Source organism: Rattus rattus, chromosome 8 (genome assembly GCF_011064425.1).
Source record: "Rattus rattus isolate New Zealand chromosome 8, Rrattus_CSIRO_v1, whole genome shotgun sequence".
Taxonomy (NCBI): Eukaryota; Metazoa; Chordata; class Mammalia; order Rodentia; family Muridae; genus Rattus; species Rattus rattus.
This window is the reverse complement of record NC_046161.1, coordinates 27,865,149-27,886,252: the sequence shown is the minus strand read 5'-3', so window position 1 is coordinate 27,886,252 and position 21,104 is coordinate 27,865,149. Positions and strand designations below refer to the sequence as shown.

At 40.8% G+C, this 21,104-nt stretch overlaps 1 protein-coding gene across 6 annotated transcripts in view; it reads right to left on the bottom strand.

Moving 5' to 3' along the window:
• The window catches only part of Arhgap32 (Rho GTPase activating protein 32), a 252,554-nt gene that overhangs the window by 75,600 nt on the left and 155,850 nt on the right, over positions 1-21,104 (bottom strand). For all 6 annotated transcript variants that reach the window (XM_032909362.1, XM_032909357.1, XM_032909360.1 and 3 more), the window contains 4 exons: positions 9,538-9,675; positions 7,055-7,147; positions 5,768-5,890; positions 5,025-5,102 (listed from right to left, as the gene is read on the bottom strand). In XM_032909362.1, coding sequence (XP_032765253.1) covers positions 5,025-5,102; positions 5,768-5,890; positions 7,055-7,147; positions 9,538-9,675 — 432 coding nt within the window. The remainder of the gene's footprint in view (positions 1-5,024; positions 5,103-5,767; positions 5,891-7,054; positions 7,148-9,537; positions 9,676-21,104) is intronic.

The window sequence follows — 21,104 nt, the reverse complement described above, 5'->3', positions numbered from 1 at the left end:
AAAGAACACAACAGATGAGCTGCAGACATGGAAATACAAGAAATGATATGGGTATGAATTCTATAAATTTGTAGGAAATGACTATGAATTCTATGACTCCCAACTATCAGCGAGCTACAAATACCTGTGTTTGACAGGGGTTCAAGGAAGGAACGCATGAGTAACATATAGGAAAACTGTAGAATAATTAAACTAGTGTTTAGGGAGATTTAGTGACCAATATGCATGCTTTGTCAAAACCCTCAGAATAAATACCAATACTATACACCCTAATCTAAACACTAGACTAAACAATAACTCAATGTTAGTTTACTAATTACAATATAAACCAAGTCAAAATTGTTCTTCGGTAGTTGTGGAACAGAAACTGTCCAGCCTGTCTACTCCCCTCAGACCGCTTTCTAGCACGAATGCTTATTGCGTGCTGCAGGTGGATTCCACCCAGAGCTGAGGGTTGGCAAAGGTCTGTGCTTGCCACATAGTCAGTGCACTGTAAACCATGATAAATAACAGGAAAATTATGGGCTGAACAATTCTATAAAACCGAACTACTTGCTTGCTTAAGCCTAAAGTCTAACTCTTTACTAAACATTTAGTTGTTTTTATAAATGAAAATAAAAGCATTTCACCACACAGCAGTTGCATAGCCAGCTCCCAGTAATCACAAGGAGAGAGCTCCATGAGGAGATCAAGCCTGCCTGTCAGGCCATGCGGTCAGAAAGGAGACAAGACACAAGTGGGTCCTTGACAAAAAGAGAAGGCTCACCGAGCTGAGCAGAACTCCAAATGTGGACACTTCAGAGAGGTCCCAGCAGTGTTCAGGGGATGCTATCCTAGCAGACTCTGTCTTCAGACTGCGAAGCAGCAGCCTATAGCCTTGTTCCTGTCTGCCCCTCTCCTGAGTCATGCACATGGTAACCAAGATCCCTATGAAGACCCAAGTCACTGCCATGCTAAGCCAAGCTGCACCATACCCATCACTTCCTATGTGGTTCCTCCTCTAGAGTATATTGAGAGGCTCCATGTGCAGAGGCAAGACATCACCACAGGGTGACTGAGATGTACTGTTCATGTATGGGCCAGTCTATCCATTTCCTCTGACAAAGACTTCAGTGGGTCACCTGAGAGCTGCTTCAGGAATCCCTTCAAGGTCTCCATAGAACTAGCTGAGTCTGTAACTCTTCTTCACAGGAAACACTGAAGAGGGTACTAAGTCTGTTTGTCCTCTGTGCCGTGGAGCACAGTGCTCAGTGCCACAGGGACTTCTGCCACTTAAGGAGGGTCTGATGCTAGCCTGTGAGCCTGACACAGGCCTTTCTCAGATGCACCTGACAACAGAAGTTGGACAGGATACCTTCCCAGCAATCTTTCCAAGGACTCCTTATACAGACATCAATCTCTTAGGAGGCATGGCCAACATCCAAAGTTCTGACTGTCTTTGCCCTTAGGGACTTACAGAAGACCCTACTCTCTATCAAATATGTGTATGAGATATACCTTTGACCACTCCTAAAGTGAACCTATTTTTCCATTTGTGATGGCTGTCTTTTATTGTAATAATCCAAAATTTTTATGTTGAATAATATCTTGGAATGTGTTGTCATTTAGAAATAGCTTTTTATTGGGTAATTATGGTAAATGACCTCATACGGTCAGGACCTAATCTTTACCTTTATTTTTTTAAAAAAAGCAATTAGGACACAGATACCCCCACACACGGAAATGCCATGTGAGGATAAAGGAAGATGAAAACTATCTCCAAGCCAAGGAGACAGACGTTGGAGGAAACCAAATCTGATAGCTCCTTTAGTCATGGATTTCTAACTTCCAGAACCTTGTGAAAATATATTTCTGGTATTTGAGCCACCCAGTCTCTAATATTTTGATATGATAGCCCTAGGAAACAAACACAGTATATAATATACAAATAAAGCGCTGAGTGAAACTTAGAAGTAGCCATGCTAATAACAGAATCACACACACACACACACACACACACACACACACACACACACACACACACTCCACTGTTAAACTTCTGAATTTCTATCACCTCTCTATACCAGAATGTATGAAATAAAAGGACCTTCTACATGATTTAATTAGAGGAATTTAAAACTCCAAATATTGACTTTCTCTAAAGGATAACATCAAAGTGTTATAAGGAATCCATTCCTTTAATACCTTAAAACCATTAAATGCTTTTAATGAGTACAAAATTTGGTAGGTTTTGCTACAATACACATAACTATATAAAATATGGCCCATTAGTAACCTGGAATAGTTGCTAGCTATGCTGAGGCTCCCATGTCTCAGGATTCAAACCTATCTAACAAGAGTAGGCAGGAAGCTTGGCAGCGAGAACCTTCCCCAGCACACGATGCAACATAAAAGCCAGCATGCAGTTAAACAGCACTGCACCGTGAGTGGTACACAGCCCAGGATGCTGCTGGCTGGCCTTTCCTGCACTCATTGCTGATCCAAAGAAAAGTTGTTTCTTTCTGGAGCATAAAAACTAAAGTAGAAAGTTCATATAAGTGGAGCATAAATCTAGAAATCATACTTGGTGCTCTTCAGGCGATGGGACATATAAACTTGAATCTGAAACTCACAAAGTCATCGTCTCTCCATAACAGTGGGAGGTAATAACTACCTGGAAGACTTTTTTAATTAGAAAAGCTGCATAAGAAATGCTAAGTAACACTTCCCTCAAAGATGTCCAACACATTTCCCACTCATTTCTCCATGCAGTTGGCCACATGCTCTCTTACAAATGACTGGTGTGGGCACAGCAAGAAATAATGAGCAGAGTGGAGCCTGTCCTTAAAATACTGGGCTCCTTTCAAGAGAGTTTTGACAGTGACGTTTGAAGATTTGCTCTTGGTTTTGTAGGTACCTCATCGACTGCTGCTCTTAGAGGAGATCCCACTGTCATCTACAGACTCCGCTGTTTTCCTGAAGCCGAGGAAAATGACAAATCCGCACGAACAGAATCTTACTGCAAATCTCCTTGCATTACATTTTCTTAAAAATTCTTGCTGAGCATGGTAGCATATGCTTTTAATCTCAGCACTCGGGATCCAAAAGCAGGTGGACCTTTATGAGTTCAGGGTCAGCCCTGGTCTACATAGTGAGTTCCAGACAGACAGGGCTAATTCCCTATGTAGAGAGATCTTGCCTTGTAGGTAGGTAGGTAGATAGATAGATGGATAGATAGATAGATGGATAGATAGATTGATAGATAGATAGATGATAGATAGATAGATAGATAGATAGATAATACTATTTGAATATATACTGATAAGTTAATTTTCTAATTTTAAACTAGTTAATGTATACTAATTTTATATACTTTTTATAAAAATATTAAAAATATGTATATAAGGGAGGCTGTATTTGAATGTGTGACTATAGATGGCCACACAGTCCAGAAAAGGTCACCAGATCCACTAAAGCTAGAATTACAGGTGATGGGAACTGAGCGTGGCTCTCTGTAAGAGCAGTGGGTACTCCTAACTACTGAACCAACTCTTCAGACTACTGAGTCGCCAGTCTCCTATACTAACTTTAAAAAGAATTAGTCTGGCAAACTAATCTGTGTCGGTCTTATTAAAATAATTAGGAGAGGAGTATATGCCTTCATTACTCAACAGGTATTTGCTATTTAAATGAGGGAAAATTGCTACCATTATTATAGTCTTATAATCAACATGTTGAAAAGGAATGTGAGAATTACAAGCAGAACTTCTGACTTTAATATGAAACTAAGTCCAAAGGAAAGATATCTAAGGCTATAGAGAAGAAAGTTTATGCCAACACCAAGCTAGGATTCGTTTTAAAGTCAGTTTGGTTTTGGTCACTTCTTCCCTTGGCCCCACTCACACATGAGTGTGTCAAGACATACAGTGGAAGACGGGTTAACTTTTGGGAGCTGATTCTCCCCTTCGCTGTGTATATCCCAGGGACCGAACTCAGACTGATAAGTGTGGCAGTAAATGTCTGGTCTCCTAAGTCACCTCACTGGGATAAGAATTAACTCCTTATCAAAAGCGATGCCTTAGTCTCCTACCTAGTTTTATATTTCATCTAAAGCCTTTATTACTCAGAGTAATGAAGGAATTAGAAGAAAGAAAACCCTGATTACACAAACAAGGTATGAGGCACCGTGACAAGGAGAGCTTTCTGATCTTAAGAAATTAAATTGCTGTCTGTGCTCTAAAGGAAATGGGAAAACTACAATTTTCAAACAAAGACATCTAAGTTTCAACATTGGCACTGGTACTTACTGAGCAAAACAGCATATATACTAAGCCTGATATAAGCATTTAACATTTCTGTATTCGCACAGTTAACCTTCAGGACAAATCTATGAGGTAAAAGATAGTCCTGTAGTCTCCATTTGGAAGACACGGCATCAAAAAGCATCCCCGAGATAGCACAGAACAAGAGTCAAGCAGAGCTCACAGAGCTCACATCAACTGCCATGCTGCCCTGTGTTAACTGTACAAATAAGTGTAAGGTCGTAAGGTCTTAGGATGCTATTTTGATAAAGTTGCCCAGTGGTTAGAGCCATAGACTGCAAAAAGACATCGCCGTCAAGTCTCAAACTGCTGAAGCATGGGTGGGAGTTAAAGGAGACAGCGTCTCATTCTATTCTTCTGTCATCAGCTGTTACTGGGTTATCACACACTCCAACACTCATGTTTAAGAGAAAAAATATGAAACAGAAAATTGTAATGGAAAACATATGTGGATCATTATGCGTATCTCTGATCACCTGGCCTAAGACTGCCCCAAGTCTGGTTCTAGCCAGCTCGGGGATGAAAGGGAAGGCAGAGGGGAAGCCAGCACAGTACTACTGGATGCAGGAATCAAGGCTAACACTGTCATCACCCACATCTTCCCACCACTGCAAACCACATTTCTGAGGATGTCTCCTGGCACAGCGTGTGAACAGCTACACTACGAGAGCACACAGAAAATGTTCTCTGAACTCTCTCACATCCAGTGTGTTTGCTGCTTACCTGAAATCCATGCTTGCCTCTCCACCACGTACTTAACACTTTGGGGGGCATGTCAATAACAGAAACGATGTCTCCCACCTACGAGAATCAAAAGTTTAGGTAAAACATTTTTTTCTAATAAATGCTTATGGGCCGCTAAAAGATCAGACTCTCCACGGGAAAGGCGCACGCGGGGGGGGGGGGGTTGCGTTTGTACAAATGAACAAAATCATAAACACTGAACTTCTCAATGGCATATCTAATAGAACCTACATCCTTTACTCAAAGATAACGCACACCTGGGCAGCACTACCTGGACCTAACCGGGTACTACAGCAAGAACATGGCCTCAGACAGGGGAGTGCTGGGGAGGACTGCAGAGGAGGTGAAGGGAAAGAGTGGGTTGGATCGGTATCTCTGTAGACTTACGGGAAATTCTCAGTCTTTAAAATAAAGTATTTAGGGGGGTTGGGGATTTAGCTCAGTGGTAGAGCACTTGCCTAGCAAGCGCAAGGCCCTGGGTTTGGTCCCCAGCTCCGAAAAAAAAAAAAATTAAAATAAAGTATTTAGGAAGTATTAAACTTAAAAAGAAATTATTAAGAAATGGTGAAACTATGTTTTTTAAATTTTCATACATTTTTAAATGTTTAATGATATACTTTATAATGAAGCATTCAACATTAATTTCTGTCTGTCTGTCTGTCTGTCTGTCTGTCAGACAGGCAGCGAGGGCCAGAGAACACGAGCCCTGCCTAATTACTTACCTCTAAGGTCAGTTCGTCAGGGGCCCGAGCAGTGTACCGCTTGATAACGTGGGCAGCACCAACGGCGGGAGTGTTGATGGACGACTCCTCGTGAACTAGAAGATGGTTTCCCTTATTGTCGATCTGCAATAAAAACCAAGTACCATGGGATGTTTAAAGACACGGATTTGTCTATCCACAAATAAAAACTCGATTGAGAGATATGGTAAGGCCCCTAAAGTCTTTTTTAACAAAAACAACACTGTCACTTTGGGGGACCAGCAAGACAGCTCAGCAGTAAACTCACTGCCAACAAGGCCAGTGAGGTAAGTCTGATGCCTTTGGACCCACCAGGTCAAAGGAGAGCAGCAACTTCTGGAAGCCGACTTCTAATTCCTACACGGGCTCTGCGGCATGTGTGTGCCCCACACCCACAATGTAGCAAAACCCTTTACAGCCCTATCACTCGTTAGGTAGATAATATAGCTAATGAGTGTGTTGTGCGTATAATGCATATGATTTAGTTTAACTCTCACGATCCCGAAGTGCACTATCATTACCTTTATGTAAAGATGACAACCTGGGGAAAGTTATGAAACTGAAGAGAAATTAAATTCCTTTTCTAAGATCACTCAGGCAATAACAGCCAAGTCACGGTCTTAGTGTAAGTACGCCTGGCTCCTCCTACCCTCCTGGCAGTGTCTCAATTTTTACTGGGGGGAAAGAATACATTTAATTCTACATCCCCAAATAAACAGGAAATACCCTGAGATACTCTTAAATTTGACACCTCTAAAAGGGTGTTATTTGTTCATAAATAATGAAAAAAATTTCAATTATTAAACAAATGAAAAAACAAATAGCTTACTAAATGTATACATCAACATAACATTGCATAACAAGATAATAGGTCTCCAGATTTATTTAAAAAAATTATTTTTTTAAATTAAAGAGAAAGATTTAATATCAAAATATCAGCTATCACCCTGGAGAGATGACTCAGCGTTTAAGAGCGGGCGGCTGCTCTGGTAAGAACTGATTTCCAGCACCACAGGGTGGCTCATACCATGTGGAACTTCAGGCAGGGCAGCTGAGGCCCCCTTCTGGCCATTTGGGGCAGCAGGCACATAAAGAGCATGCAGATAAAACACCATTCAAATTAAAATATCAGTTAATAATCCTCCTGGAAGATGAGAACAGTCCTGGTTTTGTTTTGTTTTAAAAACTCATCTATGATCAAATTACTAAAAAATTCCTTAAGCAAATAATTTCAGAATAAACTTTCACCGGAGCTGATCAGACAAATACCTCCATCCACGTGAGGGCAGGCCCGCAGTTGATCTTGTTGCCAGCGATAGTTGAGAGGCGTGACAGGTAAGCCGCAAGCATCTGGGTAACCGACTGAAAAGAGAGACTACCATCACCAGAGGGAAGTGCAACTCTGCTTTAGAAACGCTCACACGGATCGGTTATTTCTGAGAGGAACAAAGTAAACCTACAGATCTTTCTTCAGGCATCTAATAATTATGTCGGGTAGGCATGGTGGCAGACACCTTTAATCCCAACACTCAGGAGGCAGGGCAGGAGGATCTGTGAGGTGACCCAGGACTGTGAGAGACCCCATCTCAAACACCAGAGAACTGTCGCTGATGAGTCCCTCTGAAATGATGGCACTTTCTACAGAGGAGCTCAGAAACCGCCTAACGTGGGATTTTTAGCTCTTGATACCTCACCATCAAAGGCTGAATTCCACAGCTTCTAATTTTATGGCTTTCATTTTGTACTTTTGTACTGAAAATATAAAATGTGTTTATTAAAAGTCACATCTGTGGCTTTTCTGCCAAAAGTTCCCCATGCTCCTCTTTACTTCCTTTGGCTGTCATCTCCATGATCTGGGCAAGAGTGGCCATATTCCTGTGACCCTGCACCACAGTATAACATGACAGTCTGAGCAGGGACGATGACATAGGACCAAGTCTTTACAGCCTACACACCCTCTATTTCCTGAGTGCAAAGGCGATGTGAGGAACAAACCCCTGTTGCTGACACTGCTTTCCTTCCTGATGCCCTATATTTCCCACCACCATGAACTCCGCCTCTCTGGATTGCAAACCCCAATATTTCCTTTCTCCATAAGTTGGTTTTTTGTTGTTGTTGGGCTTTTGAGGTTTTTTTGGTTTTTTTTGGTTTTAATTTTTGTTTTTGGTTGGTTTTGGTGTGTGTGTGTGTGTGTGTGTGTGTGTGTGTGTGTGTGTGTGTGTGTGTGTGTGTGTGTGTGTGTGTGTTGTTGTTCTTCTTCTTGTTCTTGTTGCTGTTGTTTTGGTCAGGAAAAAGAACAGAGTCACAAATTTGTACCAAAAGTGTAGTTCTTGCAAACTTGGGGTAGGGAACACCTTAAATGCCATAAGCAGAGTGGAACCATTCTGGAAGGAGTTTGGAAGGTCAGCATGCGAAGAAGATGTAAACTGAGAGCCCAGCCCAAGAAGTTTCAGAGAGGAGTCTATGAGAACGGGACTAGGAGCAGTTCAGAATATATTCCTGAAAAGGGTCCAGATGTGTTCTGCCTCTGTCTCAAAAACCCAAGGCTGACTTCAAAAGCAATGGCCTCTTGTGATGGGCAGAGGAAATATTGAGGCAAGCCAACTTTGAGGCTACACTGTGATTCTTGTTCTCTGATCTCATTCATATCTACAACGTCAGGCAGTAATAAGGAGAGCACAAAGAAATTACAAGATGTGGTTTCCCAAGGAAGGCTGTGTGAGCAAGCTTAAAGCTGTGAGCTAGGGAGTGTGAAGGACAGAGCTGTGTAGCTGATAAAAGACTGGCACCATTTAGAGGGAACTTCCTGTTCTGGATGCAGCACAGTGGTAAAGTTTTCTGAGGGCCGGATCCCACTCACCAAAGGCGCTCAGAGTGAAATGCAAACTCACTGCAAACAAAGAGCCTAAGTTCAAATGCCAACGGGAGTTTCCCCAACTACCTAGGAAGTGCTTCCCCAGAGTCAGCTCTCGGAGCTGCTAAACTGTGGTCTGACAGGTATAAACAAATCTGAAGCCAACCAGGAACTCTCTTCCTTGCTGACTAACTTCACAGTGCAGGAAAATGCTACACAGGTGATGTGTGAGAATAATGGAGAAAAGGTATTACTGTTTTGTTTTCCCATAAAATGTACCTCATTCACTCTCAGATGTTACTCATAATTTCTTATTCTAATTGTATTTTTAATATTGACATGATAAAGAATTCCTTCCTTTTTATGAGTGGTTAACATTGTTTTATGTTTTAGACATGAAGTGAAAGTGGGTGTGCAGACCCAGCCTGCACCAAAGCCAGCCCAGGAGCACTGTATCAGCACAGAGAGCACTAGCAACATATACTTCTAGTCACTTTGGCTTTCTTAGTTTCACATTCCCTGGAAGAGTGACCTGCTAGTGCGATGATGATGATGGTGGTGGTGGTGGTGGTGATGATGATGGTGATGATGATAGTGATAATGGTGGTGGTGATGATGGTGATGGTGATAGTGATAATGGTGGTGGTGATGATGGTGATGGTGATGATGATGATGACAACGACAACAATGACAATGACGATGACGATGCACATTACCATCATCGTGAGGCTTCCAATCCGTTTGAAACAGTCACTGACACTTGCCTATAATCCTAGGAAGTCTCTCTCCTGAAACAAGAGAGCTCAGGAAAGACCCTACGTGCTCTTGTATTCCACCTCAACAAAGGCTTTAGCTAACTTATATGTGTCATTGCTTCTGCAGGGTTCTAAGTGATTACCTCAGGACTGTCCTTCAGGATGTCAGACCGGGGCAGCTCTGAGAGCTGGGAGAACCGTCGGTCATAAATGCAGAGATGAAGATGTTTATCAAGTACCCGGAAATCTTCGTAACTTCTTTTAACAATCCAACTCTTGCCCTGTGAGTAGAGAACAAAATTCCAGTCAACTCATTTGTCCTCAAAGTGCTTAGGAATCATGCCTCTGTTCTCTAATGGTATCTTATGAGGTTTTATATTTCCTAACAAGAGGTTTCTACTTACTTAGAGATGATAAGCAGTTCAGCACCAAACACTCCAGTGAATTGTATTATAATGACAGATAAATACTTTAATAAGATGGTGGATCTCTCCATCTGACCACTCCCTACTACTCTCCAAAGTCTACGGATACACACTGACAATAACTGCTAGTGTTAGGGTAGCGTGTAACTCTAAGTCTACAGAAAGGACAACTCAGTAACTTTAAACAACAGAATATTCCCAAAAGTAAAAAACTAAAATTGATTTACTGATTAGTTAGAATGGTACAAGAAGCAGGAGGTCCCTGACACATGAGAGAAAGAAAAAGAGCAGGTAGCCGTCTGGGTGTGTCAGTGCCCACACATGTGTGCACTTGGTGAGTAGCTCACCCCTAGTGTGGAAGGGCAAAATGACCTCCTCTCTCCTGCAGCCCTGTCCTCTTCCTCCCTTCTCATCCCAGCCTAGCAGTTTTTATCAATGTCTAGCAGTTTGGAGAATCTAAACAGAATGTTTGGCAACATATGTAGCCATTATGTTGGACATTTAAAAACAAAAAAGTCTACAACTTCCAGGGCACTTAGATTTTTGGACAAAATGTGCTAGAAGTCAGATGGCAAAAGAAACTGCTTCCTGACAAGAAAAGCCTTGGGCTGCATTTCCTGGACTAGAAATCCTGCCACATTATCACTAACACCTTGTACGACTAAGACTCCAGAATAAACTCAAAATCTAAACTACTACACTACATTTCTGACGAGGCACTAAATTCAGAAGAGACAAAGAACTCAGTTGTAGTGTAACAATAATCTGGTTTAAAATGGGCAGTGGCCTTAAATAAACAATTTTTAAAAGTAGTTGGTTCAAAAGCACCAACAGGTACATGACCATCATCAACTGTGACTGAAATGCAAATTAAATCCACAAAGAGGCACCACCCACTCAGGTTAGAGTGCTTACCACACTAAGCAGGCTAAAGGTAAAAAAACACTGCGGAAGATGTGAGGAAAGGAAATCTTTGCATGCTATTGGTTGGAAGATAAATTAGTCCAGTTACTATAGAAAACAGTATGGAAGTTCCTCAACTTAAAAAAACTATCATATGATCCAGCAACTCCAATACAAGGTGTATAGCTTAATTAACTGACATCAATATGTCAAAGAAATACTTACATTCCTGTTAAGACCAACATAAGAAAACAATCTGAATGTTCATGTGTGGATATGTACCATTATACCTATCTCTCTCTCTCTCTCTCTCTCTCTCTCTCTCTCTCTCTCTCTCTCTCTCTCTCTCTCCCTCCCCCTCCCTCCCTCCCTCCCTCCCTCCCTCCTTCCCTCCCTCTCCCTCTCCCTCTCCCTTTCCCTCCCCACCACACACACACAATGGAATAGTGTTCAACCTTAAAAGAAAAGGCATTTGTAACCAGGATGCTATTGATAGCTGAATGGCAGTTAACAGAGGCTGAATATGGCTGTACAGAAAGAAATCAGGAAGTACTGATGAAGAGGGAAAAGCTGTAGTTAGACAGAAGAATGCATAGTAAGTACTGGAGGTGAAAATCATAAACTCAGGGTGGAATTATTAAAGTATGGTTAGCCTGGTAGCTTTGGGATGTTTTGCCTATGCAGATATCTAAATTAGATCTTTAAAAAGAACTTTAAAACAGACTTTGGGCTTTGGACTTGCTCAGCCAATTTTAAGTTCTTTCTGGTGTAATATTACCCATGAAAATCTCCACAAAACTAACCCTGTTTCTTCTAAGATTGAATACTATTCCACTGTAGGAGTAATATGTATTGGAATGTGTAATGAGCATTGTTCACTTACACACACACACACACACACACACACACACACACACACACACACACACACACACACACATTTTAACTGACAGACTCTGGGGGAAGGTTGGAGACGCCTCAGAAGTAGAAAGAATTGACTGCTCTTCCAGAGGGCCTAGACTCAATTCCCAACATCCTCATGACAGCTTAAAACTGTCTGTTTCTCTAGTTCCAAAGCTGCCAATGTTCTCGTACATATGTGCACACAGGCAAAATATATATTTAAATAAGATTAAAGGGGAAAATGCAAGGTGGAAACACATCAGCCTACTATTGCAGTTGAAGACTTAACAGGACACGTATCCCCAGTGGACAGATCTAGCAAGAAGCTGACTCAGTCACCAGCATACAAATGATCGTGTAGATTACGTACAGGCAGACGACATGTGCTTCTCAGATTCACCAAACACTTAATGCACACTCTGGGGTGTAAAACGTACTGTATGAAGTTTGAGAGGACAGTGAACACGTTTGCTCTTGGACCAATAAACACACTATACTAGGTTTAAAAGGATAGGGTTCGTATAATGTTTGCTCTTGGCCATTCTGAACATACGTCTATAACTGACACCCAGAAATTAGTAAAACAGAGCCAATTATTTGAAAAACATCAATAAAATTGAAGAGTTTCTAGTCAGTTTAACTGAAATGGAGAGGTGGAAAATGGAAACAAACTACTAATATACTAATAAATTAGGAATACATCCCTACAGATGACAGAAAACAAAAGGAAAGTTTGAGCAACTGGGAATCTGTCAAACTCACACACAAAGAAATACACAATTTGAGTAGGTGTACAGATATTTAAGCTGCTGAATCAATAATTAATAGGTTTCAAAAACATCAGCATTAATGAATTCAATAAATTTTACCAAATTCCTAAGGCAGAAATTATACACCCAATATATCTAGAATCTGATCCAGAAACCAGAGAGAGAGAGGACCGTGCCTAACTCAGTCTGCAAGGCCATTAGCTTACTTGCAAAACTAGACAATAATTCGTTATCCGAAACATACAGAGAATTCCTACAACAGAAAAAGAACAGCCTGATTTAAACAGTAGGAAAAAGACTTAACAGATACCTCACCAAAAAAGATAGAGATAATGAAAAGTATGTGAGCACTGCTTAGCATCCTACATCATTATGAACTGAAAATTCAAACAATGCCTTTATTGGGATGGCCCTAATCCAAAGCCCTAGCAACATCCAACACAGGCAAGGCATGGAGCAGCAGGGATTCTCACCCACTGCTGGGAGGGATACCAAATCGTGCTGTCAATCTGGGGAAAAGAAAATGGCATTTTCTCATAAAAACTAAACACACTCTTATTATGCAAACCTGCCTCTTTCCTCTTGAGTTTACACACGTGAGTTGAAAACTTATGTCCACACAAGTTCTTCCAAGGAATGCTCAAAGCAGCTTTACTGATAATCTTCCAAGCACACAAGCACCTGAGACGCCCTTCACCAGTGAGAGGGCAGAATGCAGCCGGTGCAGGCACATAAAGGAACGGTGCTCCATGCTGAACAGAAACGACCTCTCGAGCCACAGAAGACACAGAAGCAGCTCCCCACACACGAGCAGCTCCCCACACACAAGCAGCTCCCCACACACGAGCAGCTCCCCACACACGAGCAGCAACAACATTCAACCATAGGCAATTCCGTCCAATCGTCTTTATGAGATTCGGCGAGTCACGACTTCTTTACATGTAAAAACGTTTGTTTCATGTGTACAGGTGTTTTGCCTGCATCTATGCCAATGCACCACACGAGTGTCTGGTACCATGGAAACCAGGAGAAAGCATCAGATTCCTCAGAACTTAAGCTACAGATGAGCCACTAGGTACTGAGGAGTGGGAAGTGAATTGAACTGGGGTCCTCTGAAAAGCAACCTATGCTGCTATCCACTGAACCCCCTCCAACCCCAAACCACACCGTAAATTCAAATACTAGTTCACGTTGTGTGTGAGAAAATGCTTCCGTCAGATGTACAGCAGTTTTATTTACTGAAATGTTCCCATTTGTGGTGTCCACAATCGGTGTGAACTGTCAATATGTCAACTGTAAAGATACGTATCTCTTTGGACACGGAGAAGTTTTAATGGCTTGTCAGCAAATGAGGACATATGAGGAAGATGTCACTAAGACAGTCTAGTGACAATAAAGCTAGGAAAACAAAAAAAAAGTGGGTGGTTGTGAAGGGTTTCTGAGAGGAAGGTAAAACAAGCATATGAATTTTAGGGCAATATCAGTGTTAGCTATAACACTACAATGATGGGTACGTGTCATTAAATTTTCATCCAAGCCCATGCTACAGAGTGCCCGGAGAGTAAAGCCCTCTGTAGACTATGGGCTTTGGGTGACACGGATATGTTACTACAGAGTCATCAGCTCTTCGCTGCATGACTGTGGACTTCTTTCGAATGCCTTTTGAAAATATTCCTGTGCAAACAAAAGAACTGAAATCAGAACTGCATGTAACATATAATTTGAAATTCACCTAAATATGTTCTAATTTACTGGACAAAATTCTTAAAGACCTTACATGTTGAGGAGACATAAAACAAGAACTTTAAGGCTTTATTTTGTGTGTCCGTAATTTTCATGTTTCTGAAAAATATAAATAAAATAATAATTGAAATACTCTGGTTTAATAATATTGTAAAGGAACAACAGAAAAATCAAAGCAAAATCCTTCATTATACTGCTAACATTTTAATTTGCTACCAATTTCTAATCTTAATTATCACTAACAAGTAATTACTATCATTCAATGATGCCTGTAATTCTAGACAGGTCTGAGAAAAAAGGAAATATATGCTACCCTTCTCAGACCGCTCACTGCACATGTTTCGAGGGTCTTTTTATTACAGGAAAGTTAATCTGAAAAATGACAGTTGCTATCAACTATAAAATTTCATAAGAAGAAAGAAACACAACCTAAACCATAGGCTGGACTATTCTCAATACAGAACCTGACTGAGCTGCTCAACACCTGGGAGCAATGGCTTACTCATTTATGAAATGGAATAATCACACCTTCCATGTCATAGCAACTGCACACATTTAAATTGGAAGGCTGGCAATCTGCCTACGTGTTCTGTTCACACGCAGATGCTCTCCAAATGTGGTAATGACAGTGTTTGCTAACTGGACTGAGCAGAGCAGAGACATTTAATGCATGTCTGTGGCGGAATGCCAAGCATGGGAACAGAGTATAGGAGATATTTTGAGACTGGGAGGCGTTCCCTTGGAACCAGCTGTCTGCTCTGTGACCATGACACAAAAGAACCCTGAGATTACTATAATACTTATACTTAATCCTCAGAAAAGATAAACTAATAAATCTGAGTGATTTTAGTTTCAGTGAAAATGTAGTTATTATCTTTTAGTAAGGATTATTAAAGCCTGGGGATGGAGAGATGGCTCAGCAGTTAAGAGTGCAGGAGTTTGGTTCCCAGCACCCACATGGCAGTTGTGAAATGCTTCTAACTCCACTTTCAGGAAACCCTATACCCCCTGGCCTCTGTGTACACCTGTGGGCATGTTGTCACATAAATTCATGTCAGCACACATGCATACACAGAAACGAGTGCCTCACAAAACATTCTCAGAACCTGACCATATACTTGATCAAAATGCCAATCTCAACACATACAAGAAAGTTGAAATGACCCTCTATATCCTGTCAGATTGCATGGATTAAAACTGAAACATCCACAACAGAAACAAGGGAAAGCCTACGCACTCATGGAAACTCAACAACTCCCTACTGAACTGCTTCAGGGCCAAAGCAGAAATGAAGAAGTTAAACACTTCCTAGAATGCAATGAAAGTGAACGTACAATTTACCCAACTCGTGGGACACAGCGAAAGCAGTGCTAAGAGGAAAGCTCATAAAGAAACGGGAGGGCTCTGAGCGGCCATCTAACAGCACCCCTAAGAGCTCTGCAACAAAAGACACAAACACGCCCAAGAGGAGTAGATGGCAGGAAGTAATCAAACTCACGACTAAAATCAGTAAGATAAAAATACAGAGATCAATACAAAATAGCAATGAAACAAATATAGGTTTCTTTGAGAAAAATCAACAAAATTGACAAACCCTTATCGAAACTAACTAAAAGTCAGAGAGAAAATAGCGAAATTATCAAAGAGAAATGGAGGATATAACAACTGACACCAAGAAAATCCAAAGAATCATTAGTTCATACTTAAAACCCTGTAATCCACAAGATTAGAAGACCCAAAAGAAATGGACAAGTTTCTCAACAGATACCATTTACTGAAGTCAAGTCAAGAGCAACGATTTAAATAGACATATAGCCCCGAGAAAACACAAACAGGTGTTAAAATCTTCTAACCAGCTCTTCCCTTTGTGCTGCCGCCATGCTACGCAGACTGAGGAAGACTCGAAGCCCCAGGGTCATGAGAGCCATGGCCTTGGCTGCATAGGTAAGCACCACAAGCACCGAGGAGGCTGCCGGAATGCTGGAGGCATACGTCACCACAGGATCAATTTCAACAAGTGCCATCCAGGTTAACTTTGGGAAAGTTGCCACGGGGCATTACCATTCAAAGAGGAACCAGAGCTTCTGCCCAACTGTCAACCTGGATAAACTGTGGACATTGGTCAGGGAGCGGACACAGGTCAGTGCAGCAAAACCAAGGCTGGAGCTGCTCTGTCACTGATGTTGTGCGATTGGGCTACTACAGAATTCTGGGGAAGGGGAGGCTTCCTAAGCAACCTGTCATCGTGAAGGCAAAGTCTTCAGCAGAAGAGCTGAAGAGAGATTAGGGGTGTTGGGGGTGCCTGTGTCCTGATGGCTTGAAGTCACCCAGTGTGGATTAATTAAATGCTAACATTTTTTTAAAGGCTTCTAACCAAAAAGAAAAAAAAAAGTCCAAGGCCTGATGATTTTGATGATTTTAGTTCAGAATTCTACTAGACTTTCAAAGAAGTCCTAATACTAACAATACTATTCAAATTATTCCACACGCCAGAAACAGAACACTGCAAAATTCATCTTATGAGGCCACAGTCACCCTGATACCCCAACCATGCAATGATTCAACAAAGAAAAAAAAATCACAGATCAATTTCCTTCATGAACATTGATGCAGAAATACTCAATAAAATACTTGCAAACCAAATTCAAGAACACATCAAAAAGATCATCCATTGTGACCAAGTAGGCTTCATCCCAGGATATAAAAATTTGTCAATGTAATCCACTAAATAAATAAACTGAAAGAAAAAACACACAGGATTGTCTCACACATGAAAAGGCCCTTGATAAAATCCAACAGCCCTTCATGATAAACATCTTGGAGAGATCAAGATACAAAGTTTACACTTAAACATAATAAAGGAAATTGACAGCAAGCCAATAGCTAACTTTAAATTAAATGGAAAGTCAAAGCAACTCCACTAAAATCAGGAACAAAACAAGGCTGCCCCTTCACCCCATATCTACTCAATATAGTACTTGAAGTTCTAGCTAGGGCAAAAAGACAACTAAAGGAGATGAAGGGGATACAAACTGGAAAGGAAAAAGTCAATGTATCACTATGTGCAGATGATATGATCGTATAAGCAAACCCACTAGCAGTTAAGCAACCCCAAAAATGCTATCAGGGAACTCTTAGAGCTGATAAACACCTTCAGTGAAGTGGCTGGATACAGGATTGACCCTAAAAATATCAGTAGCTGTGGTCCTATATACAAAGACAAACAGGCTGAGAAAGAAATGGGGAAACAACACCTTTCCCAATAGCCACAAATGATATAAAATATCTTGAGGTAACTCTAACTAAGCAATCAAAAGACCTATATGATAAAATCCTCACAGTTTCAAAGAAGGAAATTGGAGAAGATATTAGAAGATGAAACAGTGTCCCATACTCATGATAAATATGGCCATCCGGCCAAGAGCAATCTAGGCATCCAATGAAATCTCTATCAAAATTCCAACACGATTCTTTACAGGCCTTGAAAGAACAATATTCAACTTCATATGAAAAAACAAATCAAGGATAGGAAAACCATCCTGGACAATAAAAGAACTTGTGGATGTATTTATTACATTGCCTGATTTCAAGTTGTACTAGAGTTGTAGTAATAAAAACCACATGGAGTTAGCATAAAAACAGACAGGTTGACCAATAGAACTGAATCAAAGACCCAGAGGAAAATCTGGACACCTATGGATATCTGAATTGTGATTTTTAAAAAGCCAAAATTATACCATGGCAAAAAGAAAGCATCTTCAGCAAATGGTGCTGGTCTAACTGGATGGCAGCATGTAAAAGAATACATATAAATCCATATCTATGACCTTGCACAAAACTCAAGTCCACGTGGATTAAAGACCTCAACAATGACAACGACAACAACAAAACCAGATACACTGAACATGACAGACAAGAGAGTGAGGAATAGCCTTAAACGCACGGGCACAGGGGACAACTTCCAGAACAGAACACAAATATGCAGGTACTAAGGTCAACAACAATAAATGGGACCTCGTGAAACTAAAAAGCTTCCGTAAGGCAAAGGACGCTCACTGTCAATAGGACAAACGGCAGTGCACAGAATGGGAAAAGACTTTCACCAACCCCTTATCTGGCAGAGGGCTAAAATCCAAATATATAAAGAACTCAAGAAACTAGACATCACAAACTAAATAATCCAATTTAAAAAAAAAATGGGATACAGATCTAAACAGAATTCTCAACAGACGAATATCAAATGGTTGAGAAACACTTAAAGAAATGTTCAACATCCTTAGTCATCAGAAAAATGCAAATCAAAATGACTTTGAGATTCCACCTCACATTAGTCAGAACAGCTCAGATCAAAAAACACAAGTGACGGCTCACGCTGGCAAGGATGTGGGGCAAGGGGAACACTCCTCTACTGCTAGTGGGAGTACAAACCTCTACAGCCACTTTGGAAATCAACATGGTGGTTTCTCAGAAAACTGGGAATTGTCCTACCTCAAGACCCAGCTATACCACTCCTGGGCATATACCCGAAGTACACCCCATCCTATCACAAAGACACCTGCTCAACTGTGTTCATAGAGGCTTTATTCATAATAGCCAGAAACTGGAAACAACCTAGATGTTACTCAATTGAATAATGAATAAAGAAAATATGGTATATTTACAAAAAGGAGTACTACTCAGTTGTTAAAAACAATGATATCATGAATTTTGGAGGCAAAATGGAACTGGAAAAAAAATCATCCTGAGTGAGGTAACCCAGACCCAGAAAGACAAACATGGTATGTACTCACTTATAAACTGATATTAGCTGTACATTAAAAGATGATCATGCGATGGTCCATGAGCCCAGAGAGAGTAACAAGGAGAGCTTCAGGGAGGATCCAAGATCTCTCGAGAAGAGACATAAACAAATCTCACAGATGGACTGGGAATGAATTGGGTTGGGAACAGGAGGGATCCGGTGAGAGAGAAGAATGCTGGGAGAAACGACTGGAATTGGGAGGCGAGCTGAATCCTAGTGCCATGGAAACGCCATGGAATATATGAGAGTAAACCCAGCAAAGACTCCTAGTGATGGGGAACATGAGGCCTGAACCAGCCATCTTCTTTAACCCAGGCAAGGTGTCAAGTGGAGGGACTAGTACACCAACCCAGTCACCAACTCTTCCACCTACAGACTGCCCTATTTGAAAAGTGTTCTAGGACCAAAGCCTAGCAGAATCATCATCATAGAGAACAGAGAGACTTCATCAAGCAACTGATGACAGTAGATGCAGAGACCCAAAACTAAACATTAGGCAGAGCTTAGAAAGTCCTGTAGGAGGGAAAGGAAGGATCCGAGGAAGCAGAAGGTTCAGGGGCATCATGAAAACAAGACCCAGAGAATCAAGTGACCAAGACTCACAGTGGATTTACAGAGATCGGGGAGCCTGAATGGGTCTGACCTGGGTCCTCTGCATATTTTATTGAGTCTGAGTAGCTTGGTGTATTTGTGGGAATCGTAACTAAAGGGAGGTGGGGCTGTCCCTGACTCTCTTGCCTACTTGTGGTACCTTTTTCCTCCTACTGGGTTGCCTAGTCCACCTTTGATGTAATGGAATGTGCCTGGTCTTATGGTGGGTTGTTATGCTGTTTGATTGATGTCTCTGGGAGGCCTGCTCTTTTCTGTGTGGATCTGGGAGAAAAAGGAGGTTAGGGGAAAGAGATTGGGGGGAGGAGAGGAAGAGGAAACTGTAGCCCAGATGTAATACATGAGAAAATTAAAAAAAAAACATGAATAAAGATAGATGATAAATAGATAAGCAAATAAATAGAATTGTTGGTACCATCTACTCTAAAGCAATATAATAATAAAATACTACATATTTTATTAAATACAATTACACTTCAACCAAAGAAACTATACTTTAGAAGAGACAAAGCAGGATTTCCATGAAGGAAAGTTAAAATAAATATGTTTAAATTTATCACTTTAAAACAGATACTGACTTGCTAAAGAATGTAATAACACAAAGAAAACTTTTAACACTAAGAAATACTGACATTATACTTACAAATGTTTCATTCCATGTAGTGGAACTATCTATAATTGATTTCTTTGTTTATTGAATTTTGAACTTTTAAAACATTCAATTTTCAACATAAAAGATTCTTCACATTTTCACTATAATAAAATTTCCAGGGTTATTATTCATTTTTACAAACTTTACAATAAGTCAAATTTGGGGTTTTTCTTAGGAAATAGCAGAAATAGACAAAGAAAAAAGAAGCATCATTTTCAGAAGATGCCCCACTCACAGCAAGAGACAAGAGACAAAGAGGACAGTGTTTTTTCTTCCAAGGTTGCTGATGTACTTGTTCACATCCACATAGATATGGACAGAACGGAGGGGTTTGCGAGGGAAGCTCTTAGGCACGTATCAGTTAAGAGAACTTTAGATGATGCTAGTCAGAGGATCACTGACCTGGTCTTCATAGCCTCTGGAAGTGCTTTTCCTATGGTTAATACTCAGTAGACTTTCACCTTACCAGCTAAATTAGATTTCTTTGACTGGTATCTGTTGTCTGTTGTACTTGCTTTGGGTCCATGATAGACCATTTGCTAATATTTTAATATCATGAAAGCTACATTCTATCTACCTAAACCTGAACCCAGATAGCCTGGGCTATGTCCCTTGAGTGTTCTAGAACTTAACATGTGTCCTTTTGCATGTAGATGGAAGGGGCAGAGATAATGCCCCGCTACTATGTGACAAAACTTTCCCTAGGGAGCTACAACACATACACATCTACTCAAAATGGCCATGTTGCCAAAAGCAATTGACAGATTCACTGCAATCCCCATCGAAATTCCAAGTAAAGTCCTCATAGAGTTAGAAAGAGCAATCTGCAAATTCATCTGGAATAACAAAAAACCCAAAATAGCAAAAACTAACCTCAACAATAAAAGAACTTCTGGAGGAATCA